This window comes from Mus caroli, chromosome 17 (assembly GCF_900094665.2).
Source record: "Mus caroli chromosome 17, CAROLI_EIJ_v1.1, whole genome shotgun sequence".
Lineage (NCBI taxonomy): Eukaryota > Metazoa > Chordata > Mammalia > Rodentia > Muridae > Mus > Mus caroli.
This window is the reverse complement of record NC_034586.1, coordinates 66,997,936-67,018,601: the sequence shown is the minus strand read 5'-3', so window position 1 is coordinate 67,018,601 and position 20,666 is coordinate 66,997,936. Positions and strand designations below refer to the sequence as shown.

At 43.3% G+C, this 20,666-nt stretch overlaps 1 protein-coding gene across 4 annotated transcripts in view; it reads right to left on the bottom strand.

Moving 5' to 3' along the window:
* The window catches only part of Myom1 (myomesin 1), a 112,060-nt gene that overhangs the window by 77,160 nt on the left and 14,234 nt on the right, over positions 1-20,666 (bottom strand). For all 4 annotated transcript variants that reach the window (XM_029471248.1, XM_021186201.2, XM_029471249.1 and 1 more), the window contains exons 3-9: positions 18,385-18,522; positions 16,579-16,846; positions 15,735-15,892; positions 7,798-7,890; positions 6,628-6,716; positions 6,466-6,525; positions 3,982-4,146 (exon numbers count right to left, since the gene is read on the bottom strand). In XM_029471248.1, the coding sequence (XP_029327108.1) occupies positions 3,982-4,146; positions 6,466-6,525; positions 6,628-6,716; positions 7,798-7,890; positions 15,735-15,892; positions 16,579-16,846; positions 18,385-18,522 (971 nt within the window). The remainder of the gene's footprint in view (positions 1-3,981; positions 4,147-6,465; positions 6,526-6,627; positions 6,717-7,797; positions 7,891-15,734; positions 15,893-16,578; positions 16,847-18,384; positions 18,523-20,666) is intronic.

Sequence of the window (20,666 nt, the reverse complement as noted above, 5' to 3'; positions counted from 1 at the left end):
CAGGCAGATTTCTGAGTTCGAGGCCAGCCTGGTCTACAGAGTGAGTTCCAGGACAGCCAGGGCTACACAGAGAAACCCTGTCTCAAAAAAACAAACAAACAAAATCAGAACCAGGGGTTTCAAACTCTCAAGAAGACTAAGATCCTCAGGCACTTTGTTTAGAATGTCCACGAGCTCCCTGCGATGAGTGGTATCTCACTGACAAGCTTGCGGCCTGCCTGTCATCCCCGTCCTTGTGCTGAGACAGTCTCCTGAGTGCCAATGACAGACTTTGGCATACACGTGGTGGGTAAACTGAGACAGGCAGTCATTGGGGGTCAGTGCTTAGAGCTGCTGTCAGGGGTGGATCCAGATACCTACAGGGGCTGCTGCCAATGGCAGCCATCGATCAGAGAAGGCACTCAGCAGACTTTCCTCTGAGGGAACAAAGCTTAATTTACTGAAACTGGCACTCCCTGTGGCCAGTGAAAAACTATGAACTCTTTCTGGGGCAGGCGAGAAAGAGAAAGAGAGAGAAAATTCACACACACACACACACACACACACACACACACACACTGAGTAGATGAAACAAAAGGCAGAGTCTAATAATTTTATACACACAAATATATACATACATGCATAACATACATACACACACACACGCACATACAGAACTACAGACTGGTTAGAGCAAAGCTCCAGCAAGCAGAATCCAAGCATTTCACACATACATACAGACAGACAGACATACAGACACACACACACAGAGTTGATGAGTGGAAGGAACAATGTTCCAGTCCTCCACACTTTATTCTTTCTGCCATAGCTTATGTACCCCAGCAAAATCTTTCAAGCAGTATAAAATTACAATGTGATTTCTTCTAGTCAATGATTATGAAAACAGTGTGTTCCCCATTAACTTTACCAGAAATAATTATATAGCACAGGTAACAAAAACAAATTATTCCCCCCAAACCACATACATTTGTAATTAAGCAAATTGTTATAGATTAATGAACTGTAAGCAAGCAAAGTAGTTTTCTCGGATGGTTTCTCTTATTGGCAGGCAGCAATTTGCAGTCACAAAGAAAGGATGAATTATTTTATTAGTTATCTTTAAAAGTAATCTTATTAGAATCTTAAAAGAATCACAAATATAAGCTTTTATATTAAAAACAGTCATAAATCCTCAGAATGCATATCTACTCATCAGCAATTCTTATTAAATCATATCAGAAAGTTGAGAGCAAAAGTGGGTATAAGAAATCAATCATTAGCTAACAAGCTGTCTTCTGAGAGGCTCTGCCAGTGCCTCGCAAATACAGAGGTGGATGCTTACAATCATCCATTGTACGGAGCACAGGGTCCCCAATGAAGGAGCTAGAGAAAGTACCCAAGGAGCTGAAGGGGTTTGCAGCCCCATAGGAGGAGGAACAATATGAACCAACCAGTACCCCCCAGAGCTTCCAGGAACTAAACCACTAACCAAAGAAAACACATGGAGGGACCCATGGTTCCAGCTGCATATGTAGCAGAGAATGGCCTTGTTGAGCATCAATGGGAGGAGAGACCCTTGGTCCTGGGCAGACTCGATGCCCCAGTGTAAGGGAATGCCAAGACAGGAAGCAGGAGTGGATGGGTTGGTGAGCAGGGAGAGGGGGGAAAGGATAGGGGGGTTTTGGAGGGGAAACCAGGAAAGGGGTAACATTTTAAATGTAAATAAAGAAAATATCTAATAAAAAAAAAGAAAAGAAAGAAATCATCACCAGTCCAGCCTCAGTGAGAGTTACATCAGCCAGTGCTGCCATTGTTCTTGTTCCCTGACCATAAACAGCCCCTAGCTTAACTATTAAGTGTGTGCCTTTCTGAACTTCAAATTGTTTCCTAAGATTTTCTACATCAGAGTTAGTAGTAAAAACATCTCCACCTAACTTCACTAACAATTTTATTTTCCCAAATGTTTTCTAAGGGTGGTGGCCATTGCTGACAACCTACATCTCTAAGTTCTCCTCTAGGGTGGTGATTAAATCATAACCTGCTCCAGCAGCAATGCCTGAAAGCGATCAAGCATTATGATTGTGAATGCCAGAGATACGGTCCAGTGAGGAACTGGAAGCTCTTTAGAGTTTTCATACAACTGTTAGATTAAGAGGGATGTGAGGGCAGCAAGCAAAGCAGAGCTTCATAACAGCATGAAGTCACGTGGTCCTTGGGGCCATCCTACTCCAAGAGTCACTCATGTGGTTGTGTCAACAGGTGGGCTGAATTCTGTGAGTTCTAAAGCAATTTGTCGTTCCTCCTGCATGGTCCTCCAAAAGTGGGGAAGCTTCCTCCTACTGTGGGTTCCCCTTACCGCTTCCCTAAAGAATCTCTCCTGTCCTCTGGGGTCAGAGTCACCACTTCGCTGGGTGGTGGTGGTGCATGCCTTTAATCCCACCACTCGGGAGGCAGAGGCAGGTGGATTTCTGAGTTTGAGGCCAGCCTGGTCTACAAAGTGAGTTCTAGGACAGCCAGGGCTATACAGAGAAACCCTGTCTCAACAAAACAAAACAAAACAAAACAAAACAAAACAAAACAAAACAAAACAAAACAAAACAGAGTCACCACTTCAATGCTGCTGCTGCTGCTGCTGCTGCTGCTGCTGCTTGCTAATTCCAGTCTGGGCCAGGTCATGGTCCAAACCACCATGTTGGAAACTTAGGGGCCCCAGACTGTCCCAGGTGTTCCTATGTACAGCTGACAGCCAGGCCCTTAGCTCAGTAGGCATGCTGGCCACATGCCATCACTAGCTTGAGCTGTACTGTTGACTAGTTGGCTTGTCTTCTCTGCTATGTTCATGCTCTCTAGTCCCATGGGATTTCACATATAAAATATAAGTTCATAGATAAAATGGGGGGCTGGAGATATGGCTCAGTGATTAAAAACACTAGCTGTGTTGCCTGAGGACCTGGATTCAATTCCCAGCACCCACCCAGTGGCTCACAACCATCTGTAACTCCAGTCCCTGGAGAAACTTAATGGCCTCCTCTGTCAGGGCATGCACTGTATGCACAGACATGCATCCAGGCAAAACATCCATACACATAATAAAATTTTTAAAAAGAATAAAATGATGTGAATGTCAAGCCAGTGGATACATAACATTAAACCCAGCTCAGCTGGCCTTCCAGGGCAGTCCTGTGTGCTGGCATTGTTTACAGCCCCCAAGAGTCAGTCCCAGCAAAAACAAAACAAACAAACATTATAACTTTTTATCTATTTTATATCCATTTTTGTACTAACTTACATATTTCATATGAAGAATCTATTTACTATAAACTTTTAAAATATAAACACACTATCACATTAAAGTAAGATTACTGTCTGAACTGCTTCTAAAATTTTACTCTGCTGATTAATAACATTAGTACTTAATTATTTCATGAGACTATATGTTTTTAAGGTTTTATAGATATCTTATAAATGCTATCTATAAGTAAAAATACTTTATCTAATTACCTATCTTATAAAGTAAATATACATGGTTTTTTGGTAATTTGTTACACATATTTCTTGGTGACAAGGAAATCTTACTTTCAAAATGATATTTTAGCTAGGTATGGTGGCAGACACTTTTCATCCCAACACTGGTGAGGCAGAGTCTGTCAAATCTCTGTGAATTTGAAGCCAGCCTGGTCTACACAGTGAGTTCCAGGACAGCCAGAGTTACACAGTGAGTCCCTGTCTCAGAGATTAAACAGCATAACAATTGTGTGTGTGTTACATATATGCATGTATATATGGTATATGTGTATACACACACACACACACACACACATACATATATATATATATATATATATATATATATATATATCACATATATACATGGTGTCTTCATTTTGAAATGTATGTTAAAAACTTAGTACAGCAATGTATTGTCTTTAGCTTACAGGTTCTGTTAGCCCTGAGAGACAGATCTGCAACTGGGCTCACATGCAGAACTCACCAAAGACTCACCGTTTCTATACCACTGGACCTCGGGCTGAAAGTGCTTTATCTCAGGAGTGATGACTACGCGACAGCCCAGACTCATGGTCTCCCCTTCTCTCCCAAAAGACACATCAAACTTGTCATCGAAGTGGATCTCAAACTTGGATGCATAACCGTAAGGGGTCACAGCAACTGAGTACAACAGAAATAAACACCAGGACGTGTATTCTCTTTTTCTTTGAAGAGAAACAGTATTATAATAAGCTTAGGCAGAAAGCAGCTGAGATAAAAGTAGACCAAATTATTTGTGTGGACAAAAATCAAGTTCCATATTGGAAGTACGTAGAACATATGCCTATCTCATTTGCATAAAAGTTGTAACTCATTGATCATATAAGATAAATGTCTATATTTATTATTATAAGGAACACAGTGTAATGGGCCACATGAAATTCTCAAATGTAAATTAAAACCACATTTAACCTAGACTTTCTTCCCTATAGTATCGGAGCTTTTTAATCTTAGATTTTGAGGTGAATTCTACTGCTTAAGTAGAGGTGACAGTGGGATGCTTTGTCCCCAGGCTGTTAGAGCTGACTTCCCATGAATACCAAGGCAGTCTTTGACAGTCAAGCTCAATTGCAGATACAGAGAAGCTAGAGACTGCACGCACTTGCACTCGGCTTTGGGACCTGAGGACTGATAGAGAGAACTTCCTTATAACTCTCCTCTCTCCCCCAGGGCAGCTCCAGAGCCAGCCCAGCCCCTGAAGCCTGTGCGGGGCAGGATCCTGTCAAGTCTCTCAGATTTCACTGGAATATTATCACATAGAAATTAGGTAGATGGCAGATGTTCTTCAAAGAGAAGCTATTTCCCCAGTGACTAGTGGTTGCCTGGTAACACAAGTTGAGGGCAGCACACTGCGTTAGTTGAAAATCAAAGTTCTGGAAAGTTCTGTGGGTGAATGTGGGCAGTCATTTATCCATACTCTGAGTCCCACACAAAAGTTTCTCTGTGGAGAACATGGAGGTACTTAGCTGATAGGATTCTTGTGAGCTTCACTGAACTGATAGCTAGTAAATAGAATACATGACAAAATTGAACTTAATGAAGAACAGGTTGTATTTTTTTTTCTTTTTTTGGTTTTTTGGTTTTTCGAGACAGGGTTTCTCTGTATAACCCTGGCTGTCCTGGAACTCACTCTGTAGACCAGGCTGGCCTTGAACTCAGAAATCCACCTGCCTCTGCCTCGCAAGTGCTGGGATTAAAGACATGCACTACCACTGCCTGGCCAGGTTGTATTTTCAATATAATATTTCAAGGCCTTGGGCAAAAGAGACAAGACACAAGAAGAAAGGACTCTAGAACTAGACTTTGGCAGTTATGGTCTATGAAGTCATGACACTGGCTGGCTACCACCATGAGTTCCAGTGCCCCCATCCGAAAGGAGAAAGACTAATGCCTCTGTCTTCGGGCTGTTGCAGGTATGTACCCATATAAGGTACCCATATAAGGTGCCTGGCACAGTAAGTAACCTGTCTATATGCAGCAGTTTCTTTCCTAGCCCAGGAGAGTCAATGGTGATTTTTAGACATTTGCTCAACCTATAAATATTTCTAAGAATAATCTTCAGGAAGTTATGCCCCCTTCCCCTCTAACCTTCTTTCTCTCCTGCCTAGTGCTGGGGTTGGAAGGGATTGGGGTGCAGAGGGTGGTAAGTATAAGAATCTGATCAAGGGCCTAGCAAACACAGAAGTGGATGCTCACAGTCAGCTATTGGATGGATCACAGGGCCCCCAATGGAGGAGCTAGAGAAAGTACCCAAGGAGCTAAAGGGATCTGCAACCCTATAAGTGGAACAACATTATGAACTAACCAGTACCCTGGAGCTCTTGACTCTAGCTGCATATGTATCAGAAGATGGCCTAGTCGGCTATCACTGGAAAGAGAGGCCCATTGGACTTGCAAACTTTATATGCCCCAGTACAGGGGAACGCCGGGGGCAAAAAGTGGGAGTGGGTGGGAGGGTATGGGGGACTTTTGGAATAGCATTGGAAATGTAAATGAGGAAAATACCTAATTAAAAAAATATATATAAAACCACTAAAAAAAAAAAAAGAATCTGATCAAGTCGTAAGCAGTATGCACATGGTCACCGACACTCACTGTTCATTACTTAATGTGCAGACAACAACTGTGAGCTTAACTGTCTGAGCATGTGATCAGTTTAACAAATATAAACAGGCTAATTTTAAAATATAAAGAACAAATCAACCTTGGAAACAGAATAGCAACCAAAGAACTTAAAAACAGCAAACGAACCATGGGTAGTGCACATTATATCCAACCTAGCATGTGCTAATACATAAGTACTGTGAAATTATTTCATTTTTTTTAAAAATCATGTCGCTGCCTTAAACGCCAGGATTCAGAACATTGTTTAGAATTTGAGCGTTACTGTGGTACACTTTGCCTAAAGATGGCGCTTAGCCAACGCTCTGTGAAACTTACAGCTGAGAGGCATGGAAACCCCACCACGGAGGAGAGACTCATCCAGTTCTCCCTTATATCCTAGAGAAGAGAAGGGAGACATGTGAGCTGTTTTGTATTGCGGGAATTTCCGCACGGGCAGGCGTTTTAAATCTACTTTGAACAAAGCAAAGGCAAACCTACTCTTTACTACGACTGAGGCATATGCTGACAGCTCTCCTTGAACATTCATCGCCGAGGCCCGGTACTGAGCCGTGTCTTCAAAGTCACATCTGCAAAAAACACACGAAGATCAATGACTGTGGGGGTGACCCCTTGTAACAGTTGGCTGTTTTCTCGAGGAATGCTTTGCTAACAGAGCAGATCAGAAATTAATGGTTCACACGTGGCTCTTTAGGTCTCCTGATGAAGGAATTGTCTCTGTTCCCGTGGTCATCTACTGATTTTCACACCGCTGTAGGGTGGGAAGAGAATATCTGTGACCCAGTGTGACCCTAACCTTGGTTCATTTAAAATGCCAAAGAGTTAACAAAGTACTAAGGATGTCAATTGCATCCAGTAACTGCTTTGTACTGCTGAAGGAAAAAAATGCCCAGCCACGCGTGTACTGTTGGAGCAAGATAATGACCCTGAGCTTGTGTGCTCCATGCTGCCCCGCTGCAGGAACGAGGTTTCGGTCTAGCATCAGGATGACAGGGAAGAGAAAGAAGCAGCTTCTCATGATAGCTTCCCACAGCCTCCCTGAGCCACAAACCTGCACAAGGCTGGTCTTTCATATCATTCCATATTGGAGTTTTTCAAAACGTAAGAAACTTAATTGATTCTACTGATGTTTGGGCTCCCATTGGAGTTCCAGCTCAGGACATAACAAAAGTACCTCTGGGTGTTCCTTTACGTTGTAGTAGGAATAGGAAAGTCTTACAAAGATGGATGGGGGACAACGCCCTCACAGAGGTCAGACTGATATTCAATCACTCTAGTTCTCCTGTTCTTCCCTGTTTCTCTGGGTTCAATTAGTTTCATTTGTGATACACTGTGTCTTATGGTGACGCACATACACACTGGTGTGCTTTTGGAGTGTCTGGTTGTCTCACACACACACACACACACACAATGATGTGCTCTTGTAGGATCTGGTAGCCATACACACACACACACACACACACTGGTGTGCTCTTGTAGGATCTGGTAGCCACACACACACACTGGTGTGTTCTTGGGGTGTCTGGTGATATCACACACACACACAATGATGTGCTCTTGTAGCTCTTGTAGCCACACACACACACACACACACTGGTGTGCTCGTGGGGTGTCTGGTGGTGACATACACAGACTCTGCTGTGTTCTTACTTGCTGATCTCAAGAGTGTGCATCCCGTATCGGCTTTCAATGATGTACTTTCCCGGGTTTGCATGGACATTTATAGGCACCTGGTTCTTATACCTGAAAGAGAAAGGAAACAAGATGAACAAATTAAAGAATAACTAACTGCATAATCTGTGTGTGTGTGTGTTTGTGAGTGTGTATGTGTGTGTGTGTTTGGGGGAGGAGAAAGACACATACACAGGAATTATTGTGTTTCACTTACAGGTGTATCTACATATCCTATAGATATACCTGTAAGTGAAATGCAATAATTCCATCTATTGAAAAAAGAAAAATGCAAATTACCCTAGCTTTACTAAATTCACCAGCACCACAATAAAACTTCTCAAAATGCTTTCTCCTCTTCGTTAAATTTTATATGAAAAAATGTGAACCAGTCACAATATGTATGCATCTCATGTAGTGAAAAGCTACAGCTATGAAATAGCAAATAGGATAGTGATTATTTATATAAAATAGGAAAACATTAAGCCACGAACCAAAGAGCAGGCACTGGGTGGACCTAGGCCTCCTACATATTTGTAGCAGATGTGCAGCTTGGTCTTCATGTGGGTCCCCTAACAAAGGCCTGTCTCTGACTCCATCACCTGCCTTTGTATCCCCTGGCTGGGCTGCCTTGTCTGGCCACAGTGGGAAAGGATGCGCTTAGTGCTGCTGCTGCAGCTAAGCCTGCCAGGGCCAGGGCGGGTCCCCATGTTCCCAACAGTCAGTGCTCTGGTGCCACATGAGGCTTATCTACTGGAACCTTTTATTTTTTATTTTTTGAAGAGAAGAGGAGGAGGAGAATCAGTGGCAACCCACGGGCAGGCTCCTCCTTCTCTAAAAGGGGAGGGGGCGAGGGGGGAAGAGGAGGAAGGAGGGCTGAAATTAGAATGCAAAGTGAATGAATGAATGAATGAATGAATGAATACATAAATAAATAAATAATAGGAAAACAGAATGGCTCATTGACATTGTTCAAAGTCAAGATGGTGATTTCCTGAGATGGGCACATGGCTTGAAAGAGGTGTCTTGGGTGCTATATATATATATATATATATATAGGCTCCATCTGGGTGCTGGTATGCACATGCGTATGTACAGTTCAAAATAAAGTTGCCTAGACTCTGCCTTTATATATAACATACATTTCTTTGTATAAATATTATATTCAACAACAACAGCAGTTGACTATAGTAAAATAGAATGAGGGCTTTGTGTTGGCTTTTGGTTGTTGGCTCTCTGTGGGAAGAAAGAATGATTCTCCTCTGCCTGGCACTCTCACATGTTACTCTTGAGAACAATGTCACTGTATAGAAAGGCCATTATACTCAAGGGAATTGAGTTTTGTCACAGTAAGAAAGACTTTTGCCACTGGAGACACTGTCATTTTGTCATGACAAGAGACTTCCAACTGTTCCAGTCCTGTTTGCAGCTTGCTGCCCTCACAGAAGGTAAGCCACGCAGAAGGGCTTCTCTGTGAGGCACTGACTTCCGTTTTGTAAGTGGTACCTGATCTCCTACAGTCCCTACGTTCTCAAAAGCCAGTGCCACATAAGGTTTATCTACTTAAAGCTTTTTTTAACTCTTACAAAAGGGGGTATGGTGGTGGTGGGGGGGGCACTGGAGAGATGGTTCAGAGGATCTTGTCTACTCAAGTAGACAAGAACAAGTCCTGAGTTCAATTCCCAGCAACCACATGGTGGCTCATAACCATCTATGATGAGATAATGGGATCTGGTGCCCCCTTCTGGCCTGCATGTGTACATGCAGGCAGAAAGCTGTATACATACATACACACACATACATACATACATACATACACCTTTGAGAGAGAGAACAGAGGAGGAGGTGGGAAGAGGGAGAGGAAGAGCAGGAGGAGGAGGAGAAGGAGGAAGAGGAAGAGAAGTATTAGCAAGGGGTCCCTTGCTTCCCTTTCAGATAAACTACCTCATGTGTGCAAGTAAAACTAATAAGATAACTAATAATAAAATTAATAAGCACAGATGGGAAAGAATTCCCTGCTCTGTGTACACAGCATCAGGAAACCCAGCCCTCACAACCACCAAGTGAGAGGACTGTCTTCAACCTCACTTCCCAACGAAGAAACTAGCTCAAGCTGGGCATGGTGGCGCATGCCTTTAATCCCAGCACTTGGGAGGCAGAGGCAGGCGGATTTCTGAGTTCGAGGCCAGCCTGGTCTACAAAGTGAGCTTCAGGATAGCCAGGGCTACACAGAGAAACCCTGTCTCAAAAAATCAAAAAAAAAAAAAAAAAAAGAGTCAGAAACTAGCTCAATGGACAGATCAAGGAACTCAGCCTGGTCACCAAGGCAGGCACAGCAGAGCTGGGATTGGAACCAGGACTGCCTGGCTCCTGACTCATGAGTCACTTCCATGTTTTAGCTGTTCTCTCTGTGGGCTGTTTCTTTAGACTTTTGAAGTGGAGCTCCAGAAGGCTGGGAGGGGGGAAGAGGTGTAAAGGCAGAGAAAAATATTGACTTCAGTTAACTCTTTCGCCCTAACGTCTTCCTCCAAAGATTCATATTTTGGAAGTTTAGTCCCCAGTGTTGTAGCACTCTGAGGTAGTGAAATATTTACTGGGGAGGGTCTTGGATCATTTGGGGCCTTGTGTCTGATTAATTCTAAGATACTGAGCTGCTGTAAAAGAGCAAGCTTTCTCTGTTTTCTGTATCAGGGTGTTATTTTTCCCTCTGGCAGTGCTTGCTTACTGTGATCCCACTTGCCATAGTGTGGCACTGCCCAGCAGTACCTCGTAAGAGTTGGCATGCTGTTCAAAACTGTCAAATAAATCTACCTTTGTGTAGGTAGCCTTATGTATTTTGATGTAAAAATAGAAATCTAATGTAATTCCTAATATAAGTCACACAGTTCGTTTTTCTTCTTTTTACATGCGCATGTGCATGACGGATGTGCATGTCTCCGTGTGTTCATATGTATGTGTGTTCTGGTGCATGTTCATGTACAAATCTGAAGTTGAAATCAGCAATTTTCCTCAGTTGTGTTTCCATCCTTTTTCTTGGAGCAGGGCCTCTCCTCACAGCGGGCACTCAATGATATGGTTAGTCTAGAAACCAGCTTGCTCTAGGGGTGCCCTGTCTCAGCTTTCCAAGGCTGAAACTTCCCTTGGGCTACCATGGTGACCAGGCACTTACACCGGTTCTGGGGGATCAGAACCCTGGTCCTCTTGCTTCCATGGTACACACCATTTCCCAAGCCACTCCACATTTCTGTTGTTCTATGATTCTCATTTCCCATGTAGCTAAATTGCAACCTGGCTGTCAAGACTCGTGAGGTGCCAAGTCTTCAACACTCCTCTTTACAAGTCTTATAAATTATGAACTGTTTTCATCTCTCCCAATCTTGGTTACTCCCAAGTGCCTTAGGTAAAGGCACTCACCAACAAACCTGATGATGACTAGAATTTGATCCTAGGCCCTACATGTGAGAAGGAAAGAAACCAACTCCCTCAAGTTGTTCTCTGATTTTCCCCACACATGTCATGGCCTGTACATGCACACACATGCTTACACATGCATGCATGTACACACTAAAGGAATGTAATTTTAAAAGTTCTGGTTGGGTCTGCATCTCTCCTCCTAAGTTACTAGGCCTTTGGTGATGGGGAACTCTCTGCATGTGATATACGTTCCCTTCTGTTCCCACTCCCAAGGGAGTTATGGGTGTATTGCAAATGCTCAGCGTTGGTTAAATTGAACTGAACTGTTATATGATAAAATAGTTAAATTATAGCTTCCTCTTTTTCACTAAAGAAATCAAGTTCTGGGAAACACACACCTCGGGCTACAGGTGACTTTGAACGAGTGCACACGAAAAGAGTAAGTTTCCCTCAGCTCTGAAATGAAGACGATTGTTCTAGCTCAAGGGTCGCAGCTGGATGGCAGGCATGCTGCAGCTGGCAGGCATGCTGTAGGATTCTCTCCCTACTCAGAACACATGGCTGCCTCTCTGCTTCCTGAAAGCCTGGAAGTGGTTTCAGACAGTGGCCTCAATACAGAGCTCTCAGCCGTCAGGACGTGTGGTCAGAGACAGCTATCAGCAGCTCTTAATCTCAAAGGCTCCCATTTCTGTGAGCAAAGGGAGTAAGCGTTCTGATGAGATAGCTTTGGCTCAGCTGGGCATCTCCTGCCTCCTTGGGTTTTCTGGTGGTGGCTGTGGCTGTGGCTGTAGTGGCTGGGTGTTGGGTTTGGTTTCCACATGCTGAAGGGTTTTCAGTAGCTCTTCCCAGTGCAAGGGAATTGATGTGACACTAAACATTGTGTCATGTGCTGCCTGACCAAATGACTGAGCGACACTCAGTTTGGCTTCAAGTCAACAATGCTGTTCATATCTCTATAAAGTTTGCAATAAAGCACTATTTTTGCAGCTCCTACACGCTGGCACCACTTGGCTTAGCACCTTTACGCTTTTCCAACTAAATATTCACAGTTCTTCCCGTGTGACCTACCACCTGGCAAAGGAAACTGGTTTAAAATACACAAGGCTTGTCTATGGAATGCCAAAGGCCTTGAGAGAGGAACTCCTGGTTAAAGCCTGAAGGACTAAACCAGAGAGCGCTTTTGTTCTACTCTGCAGGGTTTGGGTCACTTGAGACCGTCTGCCTTTGGCATTAAGTCACAAGGGAAAGAAGGGGTTTGGCCTGCCCCCCACCCCCACACTTCACAGCTTGTTGTTTCTGGAAAGTGGAATTCCAAATTAGCCATTCAGCAGCCTGCTATGGAGAGTAATCTGCCCTCTGGGATTGCTTCCCAGAGGTGTAAATGCCTTTGTGTGTACAGCACTTCCCTAACCTTCTCAGGCAGTCTCTGAAGCCCTAACTAATGAGGGTCGAGTACTTCTGGAATAAGCTGGAATAAGGCTCTACTGTCCCGTGACTTGGTTTAATGTGTTATGCACATTTCATCCTTATATACAAAGGTCTGCCTTGCTGCAGAGCTCTAGTCGACGGGGAGGAGAAGGTAGGGAGAGCTCTTTGGTAGAGTGAAATTCAGTGAAACAAATATGCCCTGGGATCTTTTTCCTGTCATAATGTCACGCAAGTTGAGATGACCGTACACACATTAAGTCTCACAGTAAATGGGAATGCTGGTGGGAACCTAACTTAGGAAAGCAGCCATCATCCACTGTAAAAACCAAGTATCTGGAACTGCAGAGTCGGCTCAGTGGTTAGAGAGGAAATACAGTTAAATCTAGCTTAAAAAAAAAAAACCCAAAAAATAAAAATCCCATAACCAAACACTTTTCTCTTTTTACAAATAACAATTTTTTGAGACAGGGTCTCATGGTTCCCAGCCTGGCCTTGAACTCTTTATATAACTGAGGTTGACTTTGAACTTCCTATCCTCCGGTTTCCAATTCCTGAGGGGGGTGGGGGTTACAGGCACTTACCACCTTGCTTATGGGGATAGAACCCTCATGCTAGGTGGGCACTCTGCCAACCGAGAGGCCCTCCCATCCATACAGAGCATGCGTTTTCTCCATTCTCTAGGTCTCATCATTCCATGGGAAGCAAGATAGACATATAGTTGTCTACTCTGATCGCAAGAGGATGTGAGGCTGCTCAGCACACCATCGGGGGCAATCGCTCGCCTCGGGTTCTAACATAACCTTCCAGAATGAGTGCAAGTAAGACAACATAAATTCTGTCTCCCACCTTTAAACCAATAGGTGTTAGGCAGGTTATTGTATTAAATGGCCTATTAAACATTTCATTTTTCCCCACAATAGAAGTATCTCCTCCATGTTGACTATAGAAATCTCTCCCCCACGACATCTTGCTTTACCACACTGGTGTGTTGGTGTTCTCTGCAAACAACTTTTCTACTGGACAAGAACACCCAAGTAAGACACTTTCTACTTCCAGTGTGATCTGGGAATGCCACCACATTCTGTACCTGGCCTTGCTGAGTGCTGCATTTCTGCTGTGCAGCGTTCTCTGGGTAACCTCTAAGTTCCACTTAAATAGACATGGCCAGTAATATGAGACTGGCCAGGAGGACAGCTGCTTCTGAGTTCCACTTAAATAGACATGGCCAGTGACATGAGATTAGCCAGGAGAACAGCTGCTGCCTGCTCGCATTTGTTAGACCTCAGACTCTCATGGCCTACCAGCAGCCAGTGGAAACTTGGAGCCAAACTGTCTTTGGAGGAGGCTCTGAGGGAACCAGAGCCCTGGTGCACATGCTTCTTAGAGTCATGGCCCAGGACTTAGCTGCTATCCATGAGGCAGCACGCCTGTGCCAAGCACTCTCACAAATGCATTCCCTTAACCACCACCCCCTATCTAGGGCCCAAGATTTCTCTCATTTTTATATTTGGTGCCAGTGCCAGGAAGCTGCAGGCAGGCACCAAAGAATCCTGAATGTCAACAACATGATCACTAACCACTCTGGGTCTCAGCTGGTAATGAGTTCTCTGCTTTCTCTGTGAGGAAGAGGATGCCTGTGGAAAATCCACAGCTTGCACCCATATTGTGACAGAGATTAGAGTTCTAGCAGATGCTTTTTAGAAAAGGCACCGTGTCCAAGAAGAGACACAAACCCCATGAAGAACCTGTTCCCTGAGGTGGGTTTACCATCCTCTCTGGGAGAACCTTAAAACCACTTCGGTCTAGTGTTTCTTTTGGTAACGTGGCCCCCAAATGGTAGAACTTCTTGCTCCCCACCCCTGGGTTTGGCCCTGTTATCACCAAAAGCCAGCTGTCAGTGTGTGGACACTGATTCTCAACATTCCTATTTGCCCAGAGACAAGTCTTGCTCTCGGGATCATGGACAGGGCTCTCCCACCAAGCCTTCCTGCAGCCCACTCGGAAACAGAACCATTTCTTAGTTGCTTCCCATTCTTCGGTTCCGAATGGCATTTCCCCCCCCCCCCCCCGAGTATGAAAGAGGAGACTTCCCCTGGAGCATCCTGCTTTTCCCTCCTGGAAGAACTGGTGTCAAGATCAAGTCTCAGTGAATGGTGCCCTCTGTCAAGTGAAGGGAAGGATTCTTTTAAAGGTTGGATAGTATGGCTTTACAGTCATAAGGGAGGGCGAAACAAAAGCAGTGAAGTTTTAATTTACTTTTATATTTCAAAATTTGTAACGGAATTTTTTAAAATCTATTTTTGTTGGAATATTAGAAACATTTTGTGGCATTTCTCGTCTTTGTTTGTTATACAATTATTTGCCAACATAATTCATAGTTGTGTTTGTCATTTGGCTCTTGTTGCTTTTGTCTTTGATTTTGAGGCAAGAGAAAAGAGATGGATACTATCTGAGTTTTAGCTTTTTGGATACAAATACATACTCATGTGTGCATGCGTGTGTGTCTGTGTATTATATACAAGTGTGTACAAATGTGTGTGTGTATTATACATAAGTGTGTACAAATGTGTTTGTATATTATACATAAGTATGTACAAATGTGTGTGTGTGAGTGCGTGCGTACATGTGAAGGTCACATCAACATCAAGTGTCTTCTTCAATTACGATCCGCCACACTTTTGAGATAAGGTCTTTCACAGAACCTGGAGCTTCATGGTTTGTCTAAACGAGGATCGGGGCTCTTCCCATCGCCACCTATTTGGCTCTGGGATTACAGGAGCACCCAGCTTCCTAAGTGGGTGCAGGCTGTCGTGTTAGCGCGGCAAACACTTAGCCAACTCTCCTAGTATTGTGATTATAAAGTATTAAGATGTAGAATCTGTGTGCAAGGACCATTTATTTGTCCTTCCCATGGGTAAAACTGTCTCGACGATTTAACTCTTTTGAAAGCATATGCAAACATATACAAGCATATACAACAGCTGACTCTGGCGCATTGCTAACCCAGCATGCTTCCTCTAAATGTGAACGTAAGTTGGCAATCAAGTCTACTAGCTTCCACAAAGAAAACATACCACGTGAGACGAGGTTCTGGCCACCCTGCTACGGAGCAGTGCAACTTCACATTCTCCTTCTCCCAAACTGTGTGAGAACGAGGTTTAATGATAAACTCAGGAGCATGAAGGAGATGGTCTTCATTTAGCTTGCCGTGATATGTTTGGGTCTCTTCTAACTGAAAAAGCAAGCAAGGAAACAAGCAAACGTTTTTAAAATGCTACCAAGTGAAAGTTCCTTCTAGTGCTAATGTAACACGGAGAAAGCCAAAATTTTACTTTTGCTTTGTTTTTTGTTTTTGAGATAGATTCTTATATAGTCTAGGCTGGCCTCAAACTCACTTTATAGTCAAGAATGACTTAAATTTCTGATCTTTATGATTTTACATCTTAAGTTCAAGAATTACAGTCACCCGTTATCATGTCCGAGTTCATGGCTTGGTGGGAATTCAACCTGTGGCTTTAGGCGTTATGCAAGCAGTATCAATTTACTACACTCTCAGAGCTAATTTTTATATTTTGATACTTATTTTTACAGTCGGGTAAAACAATTTTTGATTTTAAAAATGGGTTTGGTTATTTAAAACCCTAAGATTGAGCAATGTCCCTAGGGTGGATTTCTAGAGTGGCTTCGGAAACATACTTAAATCTTTCAGATCTGAAATGCCATGAAGTTTGGGGTTCCAAAGCTTGCTTTTGTTTGACCTACGTCCAACGTCTTTTCTCCTTGTTTCTGTTAGCTTTGTTTCCCAGTACCACATAGTTCTGCCCTTGAGACAAACTTGTCCATTTATACACATGTGCTCACACACAGCCCATGAAACACATTTCCCCTCGTCTAAATAGCCTGAAATTAGCTCCTTACTGTTTTCTTCAGTGACAGCTCTTCCGCCTTTTCTCGAATTGCAATGTTCCTCGACTTCTTTTCAAACGTTTCCTCTCGTTGAAGGGTGGATGTGGTCTGTTTGGAGGTTGTGGACTGTTTGGAAGCTGTCGACTGTTTGGAGGCTGTGGTCTGTTTGGAGGCCGCAATAGCTTCCTCACTCGCAAGGAGAGTCTTCTGAGCGATATAAGCAGCGGCCTCTTTAATTCTTTCTTCTTCCGAGTCTCTGATCCCACCGATGTGCACTTGCCTGAAACAGTGGAGCTGAATGTAGAAATGGTGTGACAACGACAAGATTACCCAGCTTCACTGAGCCCAGGCAGGGGCTCCCATGCCCAGAGATAACCCTGGAATGATGGCGCAGCAGTTAAGAGCATGCGCAGAGGGCCCTGGTTCAGTTCCCAGCTTCCAGGTGTCGACTCACACCCTTCTGTAGCTCCAGTTCCCTAGGGGGCCACTGCCCTCTCCTGGCCTCCATGAGCAAGGCATGAAGGTGATGCACTTACATACAAGCAAGCAAAAGATTCATACACATAAAACAACACAAAAAAATATTTATAACATCCTAGTAAATCAGAGTTCTTTATTATAGAAGAACGTGTCTTCCTTTAACATTAAGAATGACAAGAGTGGGCTGGAGAGATGGCTCAGAGGTTAGGAACACTGACTGCTCTTCCAGAGGTCCTGAGTTCAATTCCCATCAACCACATAGTGGCTCACAACCATCTGTAATGTGATCCAATGCCCTCTTCTGGTGTGTTTGAAGACAGCTATAGTGTACTCATTTACATAAAATAAATAATTCTTTTTTAAAAATGACAAGAGTAAGATTCCTATCCTGGCTCTGGTACCTTTCAGATGATACTTCGTTCCATCCAAACAAAAGCCCACAAGGGAAACACCATCACTGTTACTTCACATACATGGTAGCAAGACTTAAAGAAGCTAAGTGAATTGCCTGAGGAGTGTCGCTGGTCAACTCAGTGTATTTATAATAAAAGATGAAGTTATACATTTTTTTCCCAGAAAAGATGACCGCGTCCAATGAAATAGAGACAAGATGTCTGAAGTCTGAAATCTAACTGTGTGCACTAGGCTGCAGTGCACAGCCCAGGGGCCTTGTATGTAAACATGTCCTAATCCACACAAGACTCTGGTGCATAGTAGGTCTCTCTGGGACATTGTATAGTTTGGGATTTTAACATACATAACTTTAAAATTTATTATCAGTGTATACTCATTCTGCAAAGTAATTTGGTTTTGACATTGTATTCATACACTATACATTGTATGCATTTTGATCATATTCGTCCCTCTAGCTCCTTTTCTTACTCTCCTCCCTTCGCCCTTCTTTATACTTTATAGCTTTGAATCTCTTTTACTTTATATGAATTAGTTTTAAATAGTATTTAATCACTCATACCTAAGGCTCTACTTCCCATGTCAACTGGCCAGATAAACAACGTTACGTCCTAACCACTCTCTGTTGTCATGTATCCTATGTATATGTACATGTATGTCCTAACTGCTCTCTGCTGTCGTGTATCCTATGTATATGTATGTCCTAACTTCTCTCTGCTGTCATGTATCCTATGTATATGTATGTCCTAACTGCTCTCTGCTGTCGTGTAGCCTATGACAAAAGCATCTGAGAATGCAATGCCTTGATTTCACTTAGCCCATCTTCCTCAGTGTGGGCTCTAGTATATAGTGAGTCCTCAATAAAGGTTGGCTATTATTGCCTCCTCGCTTATCAGAACTACATGCAGGAAGAGAAAGTGCACACACCGTCCAGAGTAGATAGGCACTAGGTAGTTGCCTGGCAAGCTTCCAGTCTCCTCTCCAGACAGAAGGCTCCGCTTGGCTCTCTTTGTTTGGGGGCTCAACTTGGATGAATAATCTTCTAATAGACTGGAATCTGTAAGTCTGAAATAAGATATCTAACATTAGATAGAATACAAACTGCATTTAAGATATCCCAAGGGTTGACAAAGCAGGGGGTAAGAGTCACAACCTAGGGGACTTCCCCAGAACATTGGGTCTCTGACATTATTATCTTTTCCAGTTAGAAGTAAATGAAAGTTGGAAGGATTACAGCTATGTAAACGGACTCTAGACAGACACTCAGGAAGATCGGCAATAGAGATTTCATGGCTTTTTCCCTCAAAATCTCAAGGGAAAAGAGATGCTGATATTTTCAAATAGCCTTTTGGGTTAAGATAGTGTTTGAAATTTAGGCAGTCTGCGGTAATATGATGTGCTGGGGGGAGGGGGGTTGAGGGGGCAGGGGGTAATACTCAGAGGGACATTCCCTCTTTTCAAAGAAGGTGGAGGGAGCAGTGGGGAAGGATCTGTATGAGGGGGTACTGGGAGAAGAAGGGCGATTGATATTGGAATACAAAGTGAATAAATAAATAATTTTTAAAAACTATACACATATATGTACATATATGTGAAATATAAAGGGTCCATGATATTTTTTCAAATATCATAAACATAAGTATTTTTTTAAAAAGACATTTAGGCAGTCTATATAAATGTGTTTCTTTTTGCATTGTTAGGGATCAAACCCAGGGCCTTGAGCATATAGGCAAGCATAAGAATGGCTTTGATGCATTCTATACTCAAGTCCTCTTAGAATATAATGGGAAATGGACAATTCCCCACACGGGGTCTGAGCTAACTGATCCAGACNNCCATGCTCTCACTGTGAGAGCTTCGCAGACTTACTTCAGGCAGATCCCAGCAGGTGAGGGGAGCCTGACTTCATCAGCTAAGTCTCATTACGTGACACTTGGTGTTGAGTGATAAAGTTTGATGATAAACCCTGGGGTCAGTTCTATTGGATTGTGCACACGGAGGCAAATGTATGTAAGGAGGAAGTTCATGCTTGAATAAATGAAAAACTTCACTAGGGAAATGGGAAACAACAGAAACCAAATAGAAAATATGGCCTTAGCTTACTCAGTTGTTGAATTAAATAAAAATGTGTTTATATATGTATAAACATACAGACAATTTGATGAACTCAAGTACACAGATCCCAGAGACAATGTGTAAATTAAAGACTGAACACCCCCTGTTGACTACGGGGATGAAGGATGTCAATGACAGGGGGTTGTGTGGGGATGCTCGACACGTGGTTTTCTCCTGTGGACTTCAACTCTAAAAGAAAATAAAAATTTTAAAGCTCCTGGTCTGGAGAATTCTTGAATGGAAGGAGAAGCCTGTGAGTGTTTACCTCTCAGGAAATATCCAGCTGCCCAGTAAAAATTATTCAAGCTTAGGCCATTGCCTAATGTTTAGAAAATGTTTGAAGACGCTGAAGAGAAGGCTGAGCCATTAAGAGCACCTACTGCAAGCCAGGTGGTGGTGGCGGCCTTTAATCTCAGCACTCAGAAGGCAGAGGCAGGAGAATCTCTGAGTTTGAGACCAGTCTGTTCTACAGAGGTAGTACAAGGACAGCCAGGGCTACTCAGAGAAACCCTATCTTGAAAAATGAAAGGGGAGGGTAACGAGGGAGGGAGAGAATGACCAGGCACTTACTGCTCTATGGTGGCTCACTACCATTTGCCCCTCTAGTTCAGGAGATCTAATGCCCTCTGGCCTTTGAGAGCACTTGTGTACAAATGGTTCACTTAGACTTATGGAGGCACTCACACACACACACACACACACATACACACACACACACACACACACACACACNACACACACACACACACACACACACACACTCACGCACACGCACACACGCACTCGAGTGCACAAAGAATAAATAATTGTTTTTAACATTTATAAAAGCAAAAAGGATTACCTATATCAAACGCAGGAACACAGGCCAAACATGCACACAGTATAAAATGGATAACACAGAAAGCATATAGCACCATACAAAACTATAAGGATCAAGGATTCACACAGTGCCCAGGGGCCCAGTTTCTGAGCTGACCCTAAGCACAAACCCATGAATGAGTATGTGTGCGCAGGGTGGGCGACTGTCATTGACCCCCTAGTGAGATCACGTGGAAGTGTCACACACACAGGTGGTCCTCCCCGACTCTGCGACT